Raw genomic sequence first — 18381 nt, 5'->3', positions numbered from 1 at the left:
AATAGTATATTAGTCAATAGCAATAATAGTAATATAGAGAACATTATGGTAAAACTAACTTTAGATTTACCAAGATATGTTGGTCAGGTTGACCGAGCGCAGTCGCGCGGTCGACCAAAAATCATCGAATCAACTTTTCTTGGAGTTCACTCTTCAAGACTTCTTGTTACCTAAGCTACCTCCCCCTAGGATTTTCTCCATCTAGCTTCACTCACCGGAACCTAGAGTTATCTCCTTCTAGGGTTTTCTCCACCTAGTTTCACTCACCAGGACTCAGTATCGGATCAACCCACCAGGGATTTGATATCGGGTCTTCTAGACCTATCAAATCCTTCTACTTGACTTCCACGATCTGATGAGATTTCCCTTGCCTAGTTGTAAGTAGAACTTCCCTTCCCTAACCGCAGTTAGGACTAGTCACTCAGTAGACTTCTCACCCTTACCTAGCTGCAACTATGACTTCCCTTGATCAAGCTTCATTAAACATATTTTTCAAAAATTAAAACTTTAGAGGTTGATTGCACTAACAAATAGATCCCCCCATTGATATGATAGCGCATCCATTTCCTGATGAAAGATCTAGTGCTCTTCATGGATTATCTAAGAATGAATTTATCAGGGTGTAATCAGAAAAAGATTGTATATCCTCAATCTCACCAATAAATACTATGGAATAAATAGAGGAAGTATCAGAAACATATGATTGTATTCTACTAAGTCTAAATTAGTACAAGTGACTAACTTAGTCTCTCTTATATATAAATTCTTTTTGTTAGGGCATGTAGAAGACAAATGTCCTGGTTCATTACAAGAAAAACAAGTGATGGTGCTCGTATATATTTTCTTTAGTTTAAACTTCCGGACATGTTTGTCTTTATTTAAATAAGGCTTCTTTTCCCTACTCTTTCTTACATAGTATATTTTTCTAGGCTTAGTGTTAAGTTAATATTATTGTGTTATGGGTTTTCTAGTGGACTTAACAGGCTTTTTTCTTTAGCATTGTCTATTTTGATTAAGCCTATATTGTTGCAGAGTATATATTTGACTATAGAAACTATACTGTTAATTTTTAAATTATTTTTATATTTGGATGTACGTGCATTTGTCTTTAAGGACTTATATAATATGTTGTATGCGTACTCCTATATTATCGTATTGAGGTGCTACTTTCATGTCTATTCATACCTTATGAATTTCTTTTCCTATATCGCCTAGAAGTTTACTAAATAGTCTTTCTCCTAGTTCAGAATTACAATAATTTCCTGAGACTGCTATAAGTACGAGGAAGTTATTACAAAACGATTTAATTCAATTCTAGCTAAATAGTTGAAATTATTCCAAATCTCTCATAGCCTCTATTGTAAATCTAAGCCAGTATTAGCATCTCTGGTTGTAAATAACCTATGCATGATATAATAAAAGTTTAATATGTTGTTATCTTGGGAGACTATACGAGGTATTTCCTCTAGAAAATTTACTTTATAAGCTTCCCAAGCAGCTCTAGTAAAATCATCTAAGTAATTTTCTCCTACCCTCATTATAGCTTCTCTAGTTTCTTTGTCAAGTTCATGTCTTTCATAGTAATCTCTTTTGACAGATACAATCCATTGTTTTAGATAGATATCATATATTTAAGGATTATCACATTTAACTATGTTTAAAAGTACTAAATTTTTTCGAAAATAAATTATTTTAGCTGCCCTTTTGCCTATGATTTGAAGTAAAGAATTATTGTTTATATATAGAATTATTTTTATTCATGGAAGATGTCCTTCTCCATAATCCATTATCCTCATTAAATTTTGAGGGTATCGGACTTCTAATGATTGTGGGATGTGCCTGAGGTAATAGATTTTATAGGATTCATAAGATTCGCTCCTGTATAATTTTTTTAGCAATTATATTTTTGTTCTTTCCATCTATTGTACAATACTAATCAGTCGTTAAAATAAAACATTGACGCGTCATTTGTTAAACTCAATTATTAACAAAAAAAATCAATTTCCATTTAATAGTTATGGTTAAGTTTTAAAAAAAAAGATTTAATAATTCAACAAACTCGGCCTATGAATTTAAATATACAGTAGACATAATTCGTGTACGTGGCCCTATAAATGCAAACTCGCATGTTCATGGTTGAAACAATTTTTTTTTTTTTAACATTAATCCAACTCATCCGAATACATGTGGATCTAATATGAAAATTATAATAATTGAAATATAAAATATCTCACGTCTATCCGTAAGCACAAAAGCTTACTTAATATCCACATGCATAAAAATGGGCGGGAATTACCAGAATACATAGTAGTTCAAAGCATTTATAATTACAGATAAAAATGCCAGACCAGCCTGCAACAAGAAGAAAATTTTCATTAACCTTAACTATTCAAACTTCATATCACTGAAACTAAGGACATAACCAACTAAGACAAAACTGTGTCTGCAGAAAACGAAAAAGCAATGTTATACAAAACCTTTTCAGGAAATGGAATGTAAAATCTAACAGAGCAGTTTGTTAGTTTGGGAATACTAGAGACTATGTTAGCTATCAGAAAAGACTATAGAAACCATTCCAGTTGTGTTATCTTAGGGGGAAAAATAACAGAGCAATAGCAAGCACTACATTATTAATCTTGCATGAAGTTATGGGTCATTCTTATAGATTGGCAACCTTGAATTCACATACAAAGATAAAACTGCCTGCTTTTTTGGTACAAACAACTGCAACCCCTTCCGAAATGGAAAAATGATAAGATGGGTTTCAAGTCCAAAAAACTGAAATAGTCTGAAAAAATTTTATTTTTGGAGGTGTCAAGTGTCACAACACTATGATGTTAAAGTGTTTGCCTGACAACTACTTGATTAACATACGGGAGGTTAGCTTTGTTTAGAAAAGAATTATCAAAAGTTTAAAACATTTTTCAGTCTTTAAATTTTAATAGTTCGCTATATTTCTAAGAAAATAATGGAAGAATTTAAAACCTTTAGTTTTAAAAAAAAATCAATTAGAATTTGTATTGAGATAATTAGAATATTTATTGAGATAAACTCCATTTTATGAAGAATAAGTTTTATTATCAATCTATGAAAGGTTAGAATTCTTATGTATTAGGCAAATTTTCTAAATTAACATAATTTCCTTTTTAATTCTCTTGGTGAGTGTTTCTTTTGGGTAAGAATTTTTTCCTTTTCAGTGAGACTTTATTTTCTTTTTGAGATATTTTCCCATTTGCTTCATTAATTTCATCCAAAGTTCCTGGGTGGTTCAACAATTCGATTTTGATACTCTATCAATTGGTATGATAACTCTAGCTACTGCAGGTCCTCTTCCTTTGAGCTTGACTTGAATAAAAGTTGCAAATCCTGCATCTCACTCCATTGCCACAATAATGCACTCCTACGCCAACTGCTCAATCGACGCATTGCACTCCTTCACTGCTAGCAAAGAGTCATTGAGAGAGGAAAAGATCAAAGCTTGATCTAAAGCAAACTCTGATATCTGAGTGATCAAGACATTGAGGTCATCGGGCTCCTGTTTTGTTAGCCTCCTCAACTCCCTCTTTGCCAACATCCATACAACATCCTTGCAGTTTGACCTCCATCTCCACGGATTAATGCAAAATTTTCATATTAATCCAATATATTTACATTATTTTCATATTAATCCAATATATTTACATTAATAAGTGGAGATCTAAATGTGCATGTCAAATGAAAAATAAAAAATATGATAGGGTGCATGGGGATTATGGGTTTATAACAAAAATGAAGAAGGGAAAATTATTTTAGATTTTGTGATAGTATATACTTTATACAAGCTAATATGTTTTTTTGAGAAAAAAGAACAATTTGTTACATTCAACAATGAAAATAATAAATCACAAATTTACTTCTTATGATTAGAAAAAAGGATAGAAAGATTTACAAAAATTACAAAATCACCCTTGGAAAAAACTTAACTACCCAACATAGTTAAGTTGGACCAAATGATATTCTTATAGAGATATGGAAATGTTTAAGGAGACAAGGTATTGAATGACTTACAAAGTTATTTAACTTAATATTGAAAACAAAAAAAAAATTTAACCTCATATTCAAATTTATCTTCATCTCTTGTCACATTTTGTTCTCAATTATCCTATATAGACATTCCTAAAAATGTATAGGAGGCCCTACAAGTTCCAAAGTGGAAGGAAGTTGTGCTTGAGGAAATGAGAGCTATTAAGAAGAATAAACTTGGAAGATTGCTACACTACCAATAGGGAAAAGCAATGTGAGATGTAACTCAGATGGATCAGTGGAGAGATATAAGGCTAGATCGGTGGCCAAAGGGTTCACTCAAACCTATAGTGTTGATTACTCTGAAACATTTGCTCCCATTGCAAAATTAAATATAATGAGAATACTTTTATCTATTGCTGTTAATCTAGACTGGCCTTTGCTACAATTAGATGTAAAAAATATCTTCCTCAATAGTGATTTAGAAGAGGAGGTGTACATGGATAGTCCACCGGGTTTTGAGGAGAAATTCAGCTCAAAGGTGTGTAAATTAGAAAAGTCTTTGTATGATCTCAAACAATCTTCGAGAGCTTGGTTTGAGAAATTTACTCAATCAGTCAAGAAGCAAGGATACACTCAAAGACAAACAGATCATATATTGTTCTTAAAATTTTCCACCGAAGGAGAGATTGATGTGATTGAAGTGGAAAGACTGAAGAAAAGCCTAGAAGTTGAATTTAAGATCAAGGATTAAGTATTTCCTTGGTATGGAAGTCGTTCGCTCTTAAGAAGGTATTGTTGTCTCTCAACGGAAGTATATCCTTGATCTCTTGGAGGAAACAAGAATAAGTGGTTGAAAACCCACAATGACTCCCATGGATCCTAATGTAAAACTCTGGGTAAAAGGAAGTGTTCCTGTTGATACTGATATATACCAATGGTTAGTTACGAAACTAATTTACCTATCTAATACTCAGTCAGACATTGTTTTTTTAGTCATTGTTGTGAGTCAGTTCATGCATACACCATTTGAACAACACCTTAAGGCTATTTATAAAATTTTGAGATATTTGAAAACTACTCCTAGAAAAGATCTAATTTTCAGAAAGACTAATCAAAGAAGTGTTGATGTGTTTACTAATGCAGATTGGGCAAGATCGATTAATAGCAGGATATACTTTAGGATACTGCACCGTTGTAGGGGAAGCCTAGTAACATGAAGAAGTAAGAAATAAAATATTGTAGCCAGAAGTAGTGCAGAAGTTGAGTTTAGAGCACTGGCTCAGGGAGTCTATGAGGTGTTGTGGATATATAGAATACTTAATGAGCTCAAGAAACCCATAGAACTTCCATTGAAGTTATACAGTGATAATAAGGCCGCAATAAGCATTGCTCATAATCTTGTTCAACTTACTTGATAGAACGAAACACATACAGATTGATCGACATTTTATAAAGGAAAAAATTGAAGCTAAAACCATTTACTTATCATTTGTACCTTCTAAACAACAAATAGTTGACATCCGAAGGGATTTGCAAGAGTCAACTTTGAATAGTTAATAAGCAAATTTGGTATGATTGATATTTAGGCACCAACTTGAGGGGGAGTGTTGGAAAATTAGGAGATCCTAATTGTATAAAACCATGAAATAATCTCTGGAAATTAGGAAATAATTTTTGAGATAAGAATTGCATAAAATCATGAAAGAATCTTAGGAAATCAATAAATAATCTCTTATTTTAGTCATTTCCATTTCTTATGTTTCCTTTCTTTTATTTGTTCCTATTTCGGTATTTTGCATCTTCTATTTCTTGATGTAATATCTAGTTGAAAAATAATAATAACAATTTCTCTTCTTCCCCTTTTTTTGTCCTTCAATCTTCTTGGTTTTCTTCACTTTATACAACTAAGATGACTTCAATAACAATACCACTGTCTATTACCTGATTTGATGAAAATGATCCTAGATAGGAACTACTATGCAATAATGATACATGAGGGTTTGAATCGGAAAATTCCTAAAATGGCAAACCTAAATTGAACCTGACACATTAGCTACCAGGAAATGATCATAGAAAAAGATACCTGGCATTAAGAAATGATCGATTGTAAACTATTGGTATCATTTAAGATACCATAAAGTTCTCAATGGCTAGCCTTTTATGTTTTTAAAAGGGCTCATATTCAAGATATCATATTTTTCAAAGGCTGGACTTTGGTTTTGAAGCCTTTTGTTACATCCTTGTATTGCAGTCTACAAGGATATAGCATGTTTAGAATTTCATCCAGAATGTGCATGGACACTACAATTCTTAGATATAATAGCACATTAACAAATTTCTCAAGTCTTCTGGTCTTTCTCCTAATGACAGATCAGTTGTGTTATCACACAAGATGGAAAGACAAGCAGTATTGCTCATAATGAAGTAAAATTATGCATTATATATGTATATATCGACAGAAGCTAATTTTGTTTAACCAGCTTGAAGTTTGCTACCAGTTGTGTAACTTCTGTAATGGATTCACCGAAATATGCTGTATGCACTTGACTATACAAAAATAAATAAATTAAAGTAAATATGTGTATGCATTTATAGCTCGACAATTTCCCTTTTGTACATTCAATATCCAAGAAAGCAGCAGAGCATTATGCCTCGATTCTATCAAAAATTTTATGAATTCTTTTTCATTTTACTTTTAAGCTTCATTTTTAGTTTTGTCAGAGAGATGATTTTGACTACATAGAGTAAGGAAAATAATCTTATTTTTGATAAAATGGAAAGATGATTTGTATTGCTCTGACTCCATCTAGTGAGAAAATGTTATCCTCCTACTCATCTCTTGAATGAAAGGCTAGTTCTAAATGCTTTGAATATCTATATTTATATTCTTATTGGGCATTCATGTAATTCCAATTCAATTGCACAAGAGAAATTAAATTGTTGGAAAATAATGGAATTTGAGGTTTAAATAATGGAACCACTATTAATTAGGACTTTAAACTCTTTAGCTGAACCTATTAATTTAGTGTGTCAGATCTTATTTTGGTAAATTATTATACTTGATAAATAAACAGACCTAGTTGTATGCTTTTTTTAGATATTTCAATTGAAAAGAGTTGTCAATCAATGGCAGAGCCACCATAGTTGATCCTGTCAATTTGTGGTACTTGGGACCTTGACAAGGACATAAAAAATTAAGAGGAACAAATTGTTGAGGATTTACAAAGCTAAAATGAGTGGACTACCATTATTGTAGAAGCTGTTTTTTTAGGCTGAATGTAATGTTTTCATATCCCTTTATGGTTACTCTAGTGAGTTTTAAGAAAATAATATTAAATTATATGATTGTGATAAAGGATAATAATAATAATATCTAGCAAATTTTCCAAATGGTGCTCAAAGGTTTCAATTTTTCCCACAAAGCACCGCATATTATATTTTTGACTAAACGAGACACATTTCTATCACCTTCCCTTTTTTCAAAAAAAAATAACCCCATTAACTAATATTGATTAAAAAAGAACATTCATAGACCCCATGAACTAGGAGAGTGAGGTATTCAAATTTAATTTTATTTTTTATTTTTTATTTTAAAATATTTTAATGAATTAATAATTTTCACCATTCATCAAGCACTTTTGACTAAATTAAAAATAAGAGTAAATCAAAAAATAAGGTCATATTTGTGTTCCTATGAGTATGTGAGAAATTCAAATTTGGTCTTCATTTTTAATTTTAGATTGTTTGATTCATCTAGTAGTTTTGATCAAATTATAAATTAATAATAAGACCATATTTGTGTTCTTGAAAAGTTCAAATTTTGATTAATTTTTTTAATTTCAAAATCTTTTAATCCATCTAGTAGTTTTAAAAGTTCATCCAAACAGTTTTAACCAAACTAAAAAATAAAACTATATTAAAAATAATAATAATAATAATAATACCATATCTTGTTCCTAAGAACATGAATTTAAATCTTGTTTTATTTTTTGATTTTAAAATGTTATAGTCCATTAGGAGTTTTGATATTTTTGATGGATCAAAACATTTTAAAATAATAACTAAATTTGATTTTAGTTCTAGATTTTGAAATGTTTTAATTCATCAAGCAATTTAGTAAAAATTGTTAGATAAACCAAATAATTTTTTAAATAAAAAAAAAATATATGACATGTTGATGGAGATAAATGGCAAACTCCATTAAAAGTCTATAAACAGGCAAATAGACATTCTAAAACTCCACTATTAATTTGGAATGTTTTGAAAAATAATAAATCTACTTGGGAAATGATATAAAATTCATCAATTCCAAAGGATTGAAGTCAAAAGTCAAAAACCAATATTAAATGCCCAATAATTCCAATGTGCTTTAATTTCGACATGGTTGGAAAATTGTAGTATATTTTTTAGTATTTTTTCTGTGTCTTTATGAGTCCTTTATGTTTTTAATGAGTCCATCTACTAGCATTTATGTTGTTTGACTCCTAGTATAAAAATGTGTATTGTTGTAATGCTGGAATATAGAATAGATATCAAAGTTTTGAAAGTTCTCTTTGCTTGTGTGGATACAATCTCCCTATGGTGTGATGCCTAGGAACTCTTTGGTGTGATACCTAAGTTTCTATATTTCTTTATGCAATCTCCCTATGGTATGATGCCTAGGAACCCTTAGGTGTGATACCTAAGTTTCTATAATCCTTTTACCACTTCATTCTAGATTTCTACTCCCTAAACCACCCAATCCTTCGCTTGTACTACATCATATGTGGTATCAGAGCATAAATTAATATGTCTACAAGATCTGGGAGGAGCTTTAGAGGAAAATTAATTGATAATCAACATGAAGAATACTTATTCACGTGATGGAACAACTTGATGGTATGCAAATTCATCTAAATGGTGTTGAAGCCATGATTTCTCAATCTAAAGGTGATCAAGTCCACGGAGAGCAAGAAGAAACATCTCAAGAAAACAACAAATTGATTCAAGAAGGGTTTCCAACACCTCAACAATTACAACCTTTTTTTGAGTGAGCTAGAGGATTTCTTGAAGCAGAAAATAATTACCAAGATGTTACTGGAGATATCACAAAGAAGGTTGGAACTAAGGTGCTAGATTTTGAAGGAAAAGTGAACCCCACTTTATTTGTTGATTGACTTGCCACAATAGAAGAATATTTTGATTGGTACGACATGTCAGATGATCAAAGAGTAAGGTTTGCTTGAATGAAGCTTAATATGGTGGACTGGTGTTGAAGCATACATAACAAGATTAGGGCAATCACCAATCAACTCATGGCAGGAGATGAAAGCTAAATTACGAGAGAAGTATTTGTTTATAAAATAATATGACAAATTATGTGATCAGATTATAAATTTAAAGCGGAAACATTTATTTGTAGCTAAGTATATGCAGAAGTTTGATGAGTTAAAGATCGGGAGACAAATTGTTGAAGATCCTAAACAGACTCTAGCAAGGTTTAAAGTTGGATTAAGGTCTGAAATTTGAAGAGAATTATTAAGACCACCAATTTACATCATAGAGCAAACTTTCTAAGTTGCCTTGGATATGTAGTAGTATCTGAGTTATTCATTTGGTAAAAAGCTTGGAGTTTCAACCATGAATAAAGGAATTCATGGAGCCAACCAACAAACAAGAGAGGTGGATTCACCAACTCATTTAATCAGCAAAGTGACTCTAAACCACCTTTGAAACCAACTAAGTTAAAGAGAAAGGCAGCATATGTTTCAAGTGTTACCAACTGAATCATATGGCTTATAATTGTCCTATAAAGAATCTACACATTGGGATAGAGTATGAAGATGATGCTAAAAATCAAAGAGTAGGAGATGAAATTTTTTTTTATTATAGAGTTTATAATGATTTGGAAGAAGATGAAGACACTTCGTTGGCAACTATTGTTAGGCATATTCTTACCACTCCAAAAGTCGAAGGTGAAGATTGGACACCTATTTTTCATAGTGACTCTATTTGGTGTGATCTTATTCTTATGAAAGTAACTCAAATACTTCTTGGGAGATCTTGGCTATATGATCAAGATGTGCATCCTTATGGCAAGGAGAACACATCCGCTTTCATGTTCAACATAAGAAAGTATTATTAAAACCAATGCAGACGACTAAAGTAAAGAAATAGAAGCAAGAGAAGGCAAAGAATGTTATAAATAGTGGAAAATCTCTTCATATTCTAACCAAGAAAGTAAAGAAAGTTCTACTATATATGCTCTTATAATCAAAGAAGTTAAAGAAGTATCTGCTCCGAAGCTTCCTTATTTCTTCCGCAAATCACTATGTTATTAAATGACTTTTCTGACGTGGCACATAAAGAATTACCTAATGAGCACCAATGGGTAAAATTCAGCATACTATTGATTTTGTACCAGGTTCACATGACTATTAGCAATATCTTCAGCATTGAGGATCTTGCTTTATATTATGGACATGAAGATGTTATGACAAGTAATACATATAATGCTCATTTGTCATCAATTCAAACAATGAAAGACGGCATTGAAAATGTAATTGCTCATTAGATTGTGTCTAAAAAGGGAAGCGGTTATCAAAAGTATCTTATCAAATGGAAGGCACGACCCCTTTCTGAATGCACATGGATTATTAATGATGAATTTCAATAATTGAATAGAGACTGTTATGAAAGATTCCACACTTTTAACTCATCTGGGATGAGTTTTTCTCACTCGGGGAGTGTTAATGGAGACAAGTGGCAAACTCCATTAAAAGTATATAAACATAGAAATAAAGATTCTAAAACTCCACTATTAATTTGGCATGTTTTGGAAGATGATAAATCTACTTGGGAAATGATATAAAATTCATCAATTCCAAAAGGTTGAAGTCAAAAGTCAAAAACCAACATTAAATGTCCAATAATTCCAATGTGCTTTAATTTCCACATGCTTGGAAAATTGTAACATATTTTTGAGTATTTTTTATGTTTCCTATGTGTCTTTATGAGTCCTTTGTGTTTTCAATGAGTTCATCTACGAGCATTTATGTTGCTTGAGTTCTTTGTGAGTCATAGTATAAATATGTGTTGTAATGCTAGAATATGAAATAGATATCAAAGTTTTGTGAATTCTCTTTGGTAGTATGATGCAATCTCCCTATGGTGTGATGCTTAGGAACCTTTAGGCGTAATACCTAAGTTTCTATATTTCTTTATACAATCTCCCTATGGTGTGATACTTAGGAACCCTTAGGTGAAATACCTGAGTTTTTACAATCCCTTTACCACTGCATTCCCTATTTCTACTCCTCAAACCACCCAACCTCAATCTCCACTTGTGATACATCACATGATTTACACTCGTGCTCTTAAGAATACAAATATAGGCTTTTTTATATGATTTTATTTTTTAATTTAGTCAAAAATGTTAAATTAACACTCAAAACTGCTAGATGAACCAACACATTTTGAAAACAAAAAATAAGACAAGATTTGAAATCTTTATTCTCTCAATTGTACAAATAGTTTTCTTACATAGTCGTTCTTTTAATTTTGGTCAATACTTCTAGATGGATGATCAAAACTACTTGATAGATTAAGTGCATTGAAATCCAAAACTAAAATCAAATTTGAATTCCTTATGCTCCCATCAATAAAAATTAGTCTTATTTTTCTTTATCGAAGTTCATTTTGTCCATAAAAAAAAAAAATAAATAATCATACTTGATGGGTATATTGAAAATAGGTTAGAGAAGGTGTTTCCTTTGGTTAAAAATAAAGTGTGGGGCATCTTGTTGGAAAAAATTAAATACCAAGGGCATCCTTTGGGAAATCTACCATAATATCCTTTATTGTGTTGATAACTTACAACTATGATAGTCAAATCAATCCAACATATTAAGCATCAAGATTTACATTAGAGAGCCATCAAGAGGTGAGGTGTCCCCTCGGATGGGTCTAGTGGCTAGCACATGAGGTGTTGCCATCATGAGGTCTGGGGTTCGAATCTCAACAAAGCCGAGGTAAATGCCTCCCTTATGTGCTAGTCACTATTCCAACGGCTAGTAGCCGCCCGTGATTTACCTCCTCCGTGTTGGCCCTGGGACAGGTTGGCGGGGGCGCTGGAGGCGAGCGTATTCGCCTTTTTGCCATCAAGATTTACATTAGAGAGTAACTTTAAATCTTTATCCTTTTATTTTTTAGATGAATCTATGAATAATCTACAAGATCGATCTCTTTTATGTGTGCTATTTACAGAAAATATGGTATTAATTGATGAGAGTATAAATACATCTAACCTCAGAAGTGTGAAAACGTTTGAAACTAAAGGGTTTAATTTAATTAAAATACAAAATGTAAAAAAAAATGAAACAAGCGACTAATTAAAATGGATGGACATGAGATTCCTCTATGTAAAAGTTTTGTCTATCTTAATCTATCATTAAGAAAAGAGATTAATAAAAATATTAAAGAGTAGCTAGTTAAAATTAGGGAGAATTTCTTAAGTTTCATGTGACCATTGCATATTCCTAAGATAATCAGAAAATTTTACGTCTATAGTAGGATCCATCATACTTTATGTAAAACATCAGGCAATTAAAGACAAAATGTTCATGTGACAATAGATGTGTTAAATTGCTGGAAAAAAATCAACTGCATACAATCTAAGAGCAGGCGGATGTAGCTCCAGAGAAGGGCCCAAGGATATAGAAATTAGAGCAAAAGGATTAAGGGATAAAGGTAGACCAAGGAAATCTCTAATTAACAATTTAACTTAATAAAAATTTAATTAAGAGTTATAAATATTACTAGTGGTACAGCAATGCATAGAGTTTACTAAATGATAATATCCATATAATTGACCTCAAATTGTGTCGACTAACATGCTCGATGAATATGACTATGATCCTGATTGATAAGTTCTACCCATAATCTAGATAAGAAAATGTTATATAAATAAAATATTAGAGAATTGTTGTATAACTAGTCAATCATAATACCCTTTCAAACCCAAGCTCTAATTTTTCACTATCTTTTCTCCTAATACAAATCTAATGATGCAACCCATTGAAGAAATTTCATAAAACAAATAGTAATCGATTATATGGGATCTAGACTCCTTCTATAAGGAATAACAACAAGCCTTCTACCCAAAAAAATATAACAAATTTTCTTGAAAAAAATTAAATAAAAACTTGGTATTTAAAATGCAATCTATCTTATCTATTATGTTTCCAAACCTTTGCTCTAATCTTTCACTATCTTTTCTCCTAATACAAATCTAATGATGTAGCACAACTAAAACAAAAGTTCCTAAAACAGAGCAATCCACTATATGGGATCCAAACCCCTTCTATAAGAAATAAGAAAAAGCCTTCTACCTCAAAAACATATAACAAACTTTCTTAAGAAAACATCAAACAAATTAAAATTTTAAAACTTGGTATTTAAAAATAACTCTATCTCATCTATTATGCTATCTAATGTAACATAAACTAGGAAAATATGATATTTGCTACTAAGGGGAGAAATATTATTGAAAATGAATTGTTGTTCTCCCATGAACTCCATAATCATTAGCAAATTAAAATCCCTAATAACTATTAGCCTTCTTGGATGACCCAAGAGCAGACCTGAACATGAGCTCTTTACTAAAGGAGAAGATAAGACAAGAATGCCTCAACAAAACTCCCGCATTTGAGTTATCAGTTCAAACGGCTCTTTGTTCACCTAAATTGCACCCACCATAAATTTGCTTCTAATCAATTTGAACTGATCAGAAGTTCCAAATTAGTTCGAAGGGAAAATAAGATATCCCTGCAAGGTTATCTAACCAAACACAAGGTTGGTGAGTTACTGAGTTAGCAGAAAGATGTTGAGCCTCTTTTAGTATAGCACCAAGAACCCTTATTCTAGGCCTTGGAGTTGGCACATAGCCTTGTATGAGAGACACGTGGCACATGACAATTTTGTTAACAAACTAACTTCCACCTAGTTCCACTCTCTTGTTGCTTCTCTTACTTTACCACATATGAAGCCTCCGACTTCTTAGCCAATTTAACAAGCATTGCCATCTTATTGGTAGACGGATTAGTTGGTATTATACTCAAGTCTATTTTTTAATATTCTTCTCTTTTTTCAAGAATATTATCGATGAAATAAATTCACCAATTTAATATTAGATCATCAGCAAAAATTTTAAGGGCATAAATGAAATCTAGGTTACCAATTCTAGACATTTAGATTGGTAAATCCATGTGCAATTAATAATTAACTTTAAATTACAATGGAACTTTAGAATAAATCTAAAAATAACTGAACTTAGTTGGTAAGCTAGAACCATTTGGGAAAAAAAAAAGGAAAATTATCACAGTTTCAGATTTAGAAAGAACTAGATACTTACTGCAATTGAGCATGCAACCAATCCACATTTCTCCCTATAATCTTGATCAACAAATAGCAGAAGCAAGGCACCAACATACCATGGAATTGAAGCAAAGAAAAAGCCAGCCATAAACCTGTCAAGGGAAAGGACTTGTCGTCGATCAAAATTGCATAGTTTCTAAATCCAACAAAACTAGCAAAAATAACGAAGTATTGCACAACATCCTATGATTTTATCCCAGGTAATCCCTTGTTTCAATTTTTCTTATGTTCTGCCTAGATATATCTCCATTCACGCTTTCTCTTTTTTGCAGTAGAAAAAGACATGTGATTCTACATTTCCAGACATTAAATTTCAAGAATGCAGGATTGTGCATTTATGGAGAGACAGATAAAGTAAGAATGTAATTATATCTGCAGGTTTACAAAAAGTGAATGGACAACATAAGATTATATGATTTGTTAGAACTTCCAAATGAAGTTTCACATCTTCATGGTTGTGTAAATAAGAATGGCAGAGAGAATAGTAGAATTGTTACAATTACACCTAGCATGCCCTATTGAACAAAGAAAAACCACTTGTTTACAGTATTGTTGTTTTTTTCCCCAGTTTTGCTTGGCATGAGACAGTTGATGGGCCGACATCACCATTGTAACTATCTGGAAGTTCTGGGAGTACTTGGAATCTCCAATTAAGTAAAGAGTCCCCCTTCTTTTCATGAATGAACATAAGGAGATCCTATCGCTGTAAGATATCATAACGGGACACATATTCTTCATAGATAACAGCATTTACCAAATGTCAAGATTTGATTGAAGCGGTACTCCGACTACATGAAACTATAACTATAACCCACATTATGCCTCAAGAGAAAATATTTACTTTCTGGTAAAGAACTGAAGAAGGAGTGGAAACCACTTACAAAGCCCAGCCGATGCCGATGCCGCAAAAAGGAAGAGGAGGCTCCTTCGTGTTCATGGAGATCCCGTTAACCACAGCCGAATATGGGTGGGGTTGGTACCCAACTGAAACAGAAATCAGGAATCAATGTGAAAGGAGGAAATTTAAGAATAGGGTTGCCACGGAAAGATGATTTAAGCATGCGTTAGAGAAAGAAAATATAAGTTTAGAAGAATCCACCTACCTGCAATATTGTAGTGGTCGGTGGCTGGTACTGGTGCCAGATGGGGCGGCGGCGGCGCATTGGGCGGGGGGGCGTAAGCATGAGGGGGAGCCGCCGTTGGTGGCACTGGCTGGGGTAGAAAGTTGGCGTAGGGAGGGGGATGAATCGGCAGAGGATGTTCGGTGGGGATCTTAGCGCTCTCGACGTCGCGTTCGCCACCCGCCACCGTCGACATTCTGGTGGAGGAGCCCGGAAGGGTGGGCGCCAATGACCGGACGGGATTTAAACATTTGGTCACCACCTAGAATGAAGGACGTCCGTTGAATGGGAGGACAAAAATTGGGGTGGTAACTGAGGAAGGTATTGGGAATTACGCTCTATCTTAAATGGCAAGCTACCGTTCAGCTACCAAGAGCAACCCCGATTCATTACCGAAAGGTCCTTCAGTATTGCTTTTTTTCCCTCTATATATAAACCCCATTCTCCTTTCTTCCCGCTCCTCTCTTTCTCTGTGTCAGACCCTAAATCAGGTTATCTTCTTCAACAATCAACTCACATAGAGTGACTTAGTATTTTCATCCAACCTGTAATGATCATCTCTCTCCTCTCCTTTCTCTAATCATATTTCTTAATGGTGTATTCCATGAGAGTTGCAAAGATATACTGAATGTTTTTATTTTATCCATCGTTGTTTCTAAGAACCAGTTATTTAAAAATCAATATGAGATACAGTTTAATGATTAATTTCGAAGGAACATGATGATACTAGTTTTTAAAAATGGACACATACGTGATGTTTTTCAAAAATCATTATCAACGTACTACTATTTTGTAAAAAATCGAATTTCTATATGTCAGTTTACTCAAATGGTCACATTGTAGTTGATTTTTACAAACCAACTACAACGTGGTGCTATTTTTTTCAATACGAGTTACAATGTTGTGCTGGTTTGTAAAAACAAGCTACAACATTGTGCTAGTTTGTAAAAACTAGGACAACATGTGATGGTTTTCCTTAATCATAGAAACATTATTTTTACATATGTACATTTATTTATTTATGTTAATAATTGATATTTTACCATGGGATTCTAGTCATCAGTTAATATTGGTCATAAACTCCAATGGACTAGTGTTTTAGGTCACTTTAATGATTTTTTTAGCCGTCCAATAATAAAAGGACAAGATCGTGGTTCTATTCGTTTACATGATTGACACAAAACAATCATTAACCAGTCCCCTTTTACTCTTTTTTTGGACACATAAGATATTCAACAAATTAGTTGTCTACTCGTGAATATATTTCAAAGTTAGGATTTAACATCTCAAATTTTTATATTTTCAGGTACATTTTCTAGTTGTTGAAAATTAGAAATGCATAATAAAAAACTAATCAATTTAAATTTTCAAGTGTCCCAGTAGCTTTCACTAAAAGAGATGTATCTCTGTTATTTGATATTTCAGATAGAAGTGCTAATGTTCCTATGAACTCAACTAATGTATCGGGTGACCTCTTTCTTACTCACTTCTCTCATAAAAAAGAACCTTCTATATCAAGAATTGAGAAGTTGCTTAAATTCTATTCTCATAGAGTTGAAGTAGATGCTCATGTTTTAGTATTTTGTAAATTTTTACATTTTGTATATATTTGTTTGTATTTTATTTTTGTCTAGTACATATAAGGTTTCATTAGGTCTTGTAGATATTGTAGATAATTTTAAAAATTTAGGTAGATTCAATTGGGATGAAGTGATTTATCAATTTATTTCTCCCCAATTACCTATCATCGGGGATCTTTTTGCATCAAGTCTGACAACCCATATGACTACTTCCGTTCCATACCTCAAGGAATTTGCGAGGCTTTTAGCTGTAAGCTTTTTTAAATGGTAAATGTGATTTTTTTTTATATGGGCATTATTATGTATGTAAGATTGCATCTAATGTTATAAGCATGGTTTTTGGAGCATGTCTCAATCTAAAAATCATATGATACTGAAGGTGTACAAATAAATAAGTGGAGGTCTATTTGTTAGTGTTAGCTCTAGTACCAATTATGAGATGATTGTAAATGGCTCATTTTGTATCAAATATCATTATTAATAAAAGGTAAAATTGGTTATTATATTTATTTCAGTTCAGTGCCAATTGAATAAGTATAATAATGTCCTTAGGTAGTAGTTCTTATCTATAGTATATCAATCAGTTGAATTGATAGTGAGATATTGTAGAGAACACTACTCTTAACTGTTTCTAGTCGAGCATTAATATACAAAGATAATATTAATGTATTGAGACTAGCATGTAGATCAACGGATGACTTGATCTCATAAGTCATGGATATGAGATATCAGGTTGATATATGGGTATATATTAGCAAATATATATTGAATGACCCGCCATGAGAATGTCTCATGGATCGTTATATGAGTATCATAAACATTCTCATGTGACTATTAGTATGAATAGTCCTTAGACCTGAAGTCACTACAGTTCCCTACATAAGGAGTTGTGTACTTTGGTATCGACAAACGTCACTTGTAATAAGGTGGACAATAAAGTCGATTGCTGGGTATGCAATGAATTATACAGAGGGATGTGAGTCATGTAGATAGGATCTATCCCTTCCATATAACGGAAGTGATATCTGTGGGCCCCTTGATTAGTAGGACACAAGAAAAGCATGGTCATGCTCAAATGAGTCAATATGAGATATTGAGCTTATTTGATTGAGTGTGTCTACTTAGAGATCAAGAAACACAAAGGTTAATAAGAGGATGACACGGTCTATGCCTCATTGATCAATCTAGATATCAAGAATAGAGGGACCAAGTCATACAAGATAATAGCCACAGACAGGTTAGGTCGGATCTTGACCTTCTCG

The 18381-nt window shown here is 32.4% G+C and overlaps 1 protein-coding gene across 1 annotated transcript; it reads right to left on the bottom strand.

Moving 5' to 3' along the window:
- Positions 1 to 2186: 2186 nt before the first annotated feature.
- LOC122053779 (60S ribosomal protein L18a-like protein) lies at positions 2187 to 15930 on the bottom strand. Its single transcript, XM_042615747.1, has 4 exons — positions 15522 to 15930; positions 15300 to 15402; positions 14396 to 14510; positions 2187 to 2352 (listed from the first exon to the last, which is right to left on the bottom strand). The coding sequence occupies exons 1-4, from the start codon at positions 15733 to 15735 to the stop codon at positions 2293 to 2295; spliced, it is 492 nt and encodes a 163-aa protein (XP_042471681.1). The 5' UTR covers positions 15736 to 15930; the 3' UTR covers positions 2187 to 2292.
- Positions 15931 to 18381: the final 2451 nt, after the last annotated feature.

Source organism: Zingiber officinale, chromosome 3A (assembly GCF_018446385.1).
Source record: "Zingiber officinale cultivar Zhangliang chromosome 3A, Zo_v1.1, whole genome shotgun sequence".
In the NCBI taxonomy this organism is placed as follows: domain Eukaryota; kingdom Viridiplantae; phylum Streptophyta; class Magnoliopsida; order Zingiberales; family Zingiberaceae; genus Zingiber; species Zingiber officinale.
The sequence above is the reverse complement of the archived record's forward strand: the minus strand, read 5'-3'. Positions and strand labels throughout refer to the sequence as shown.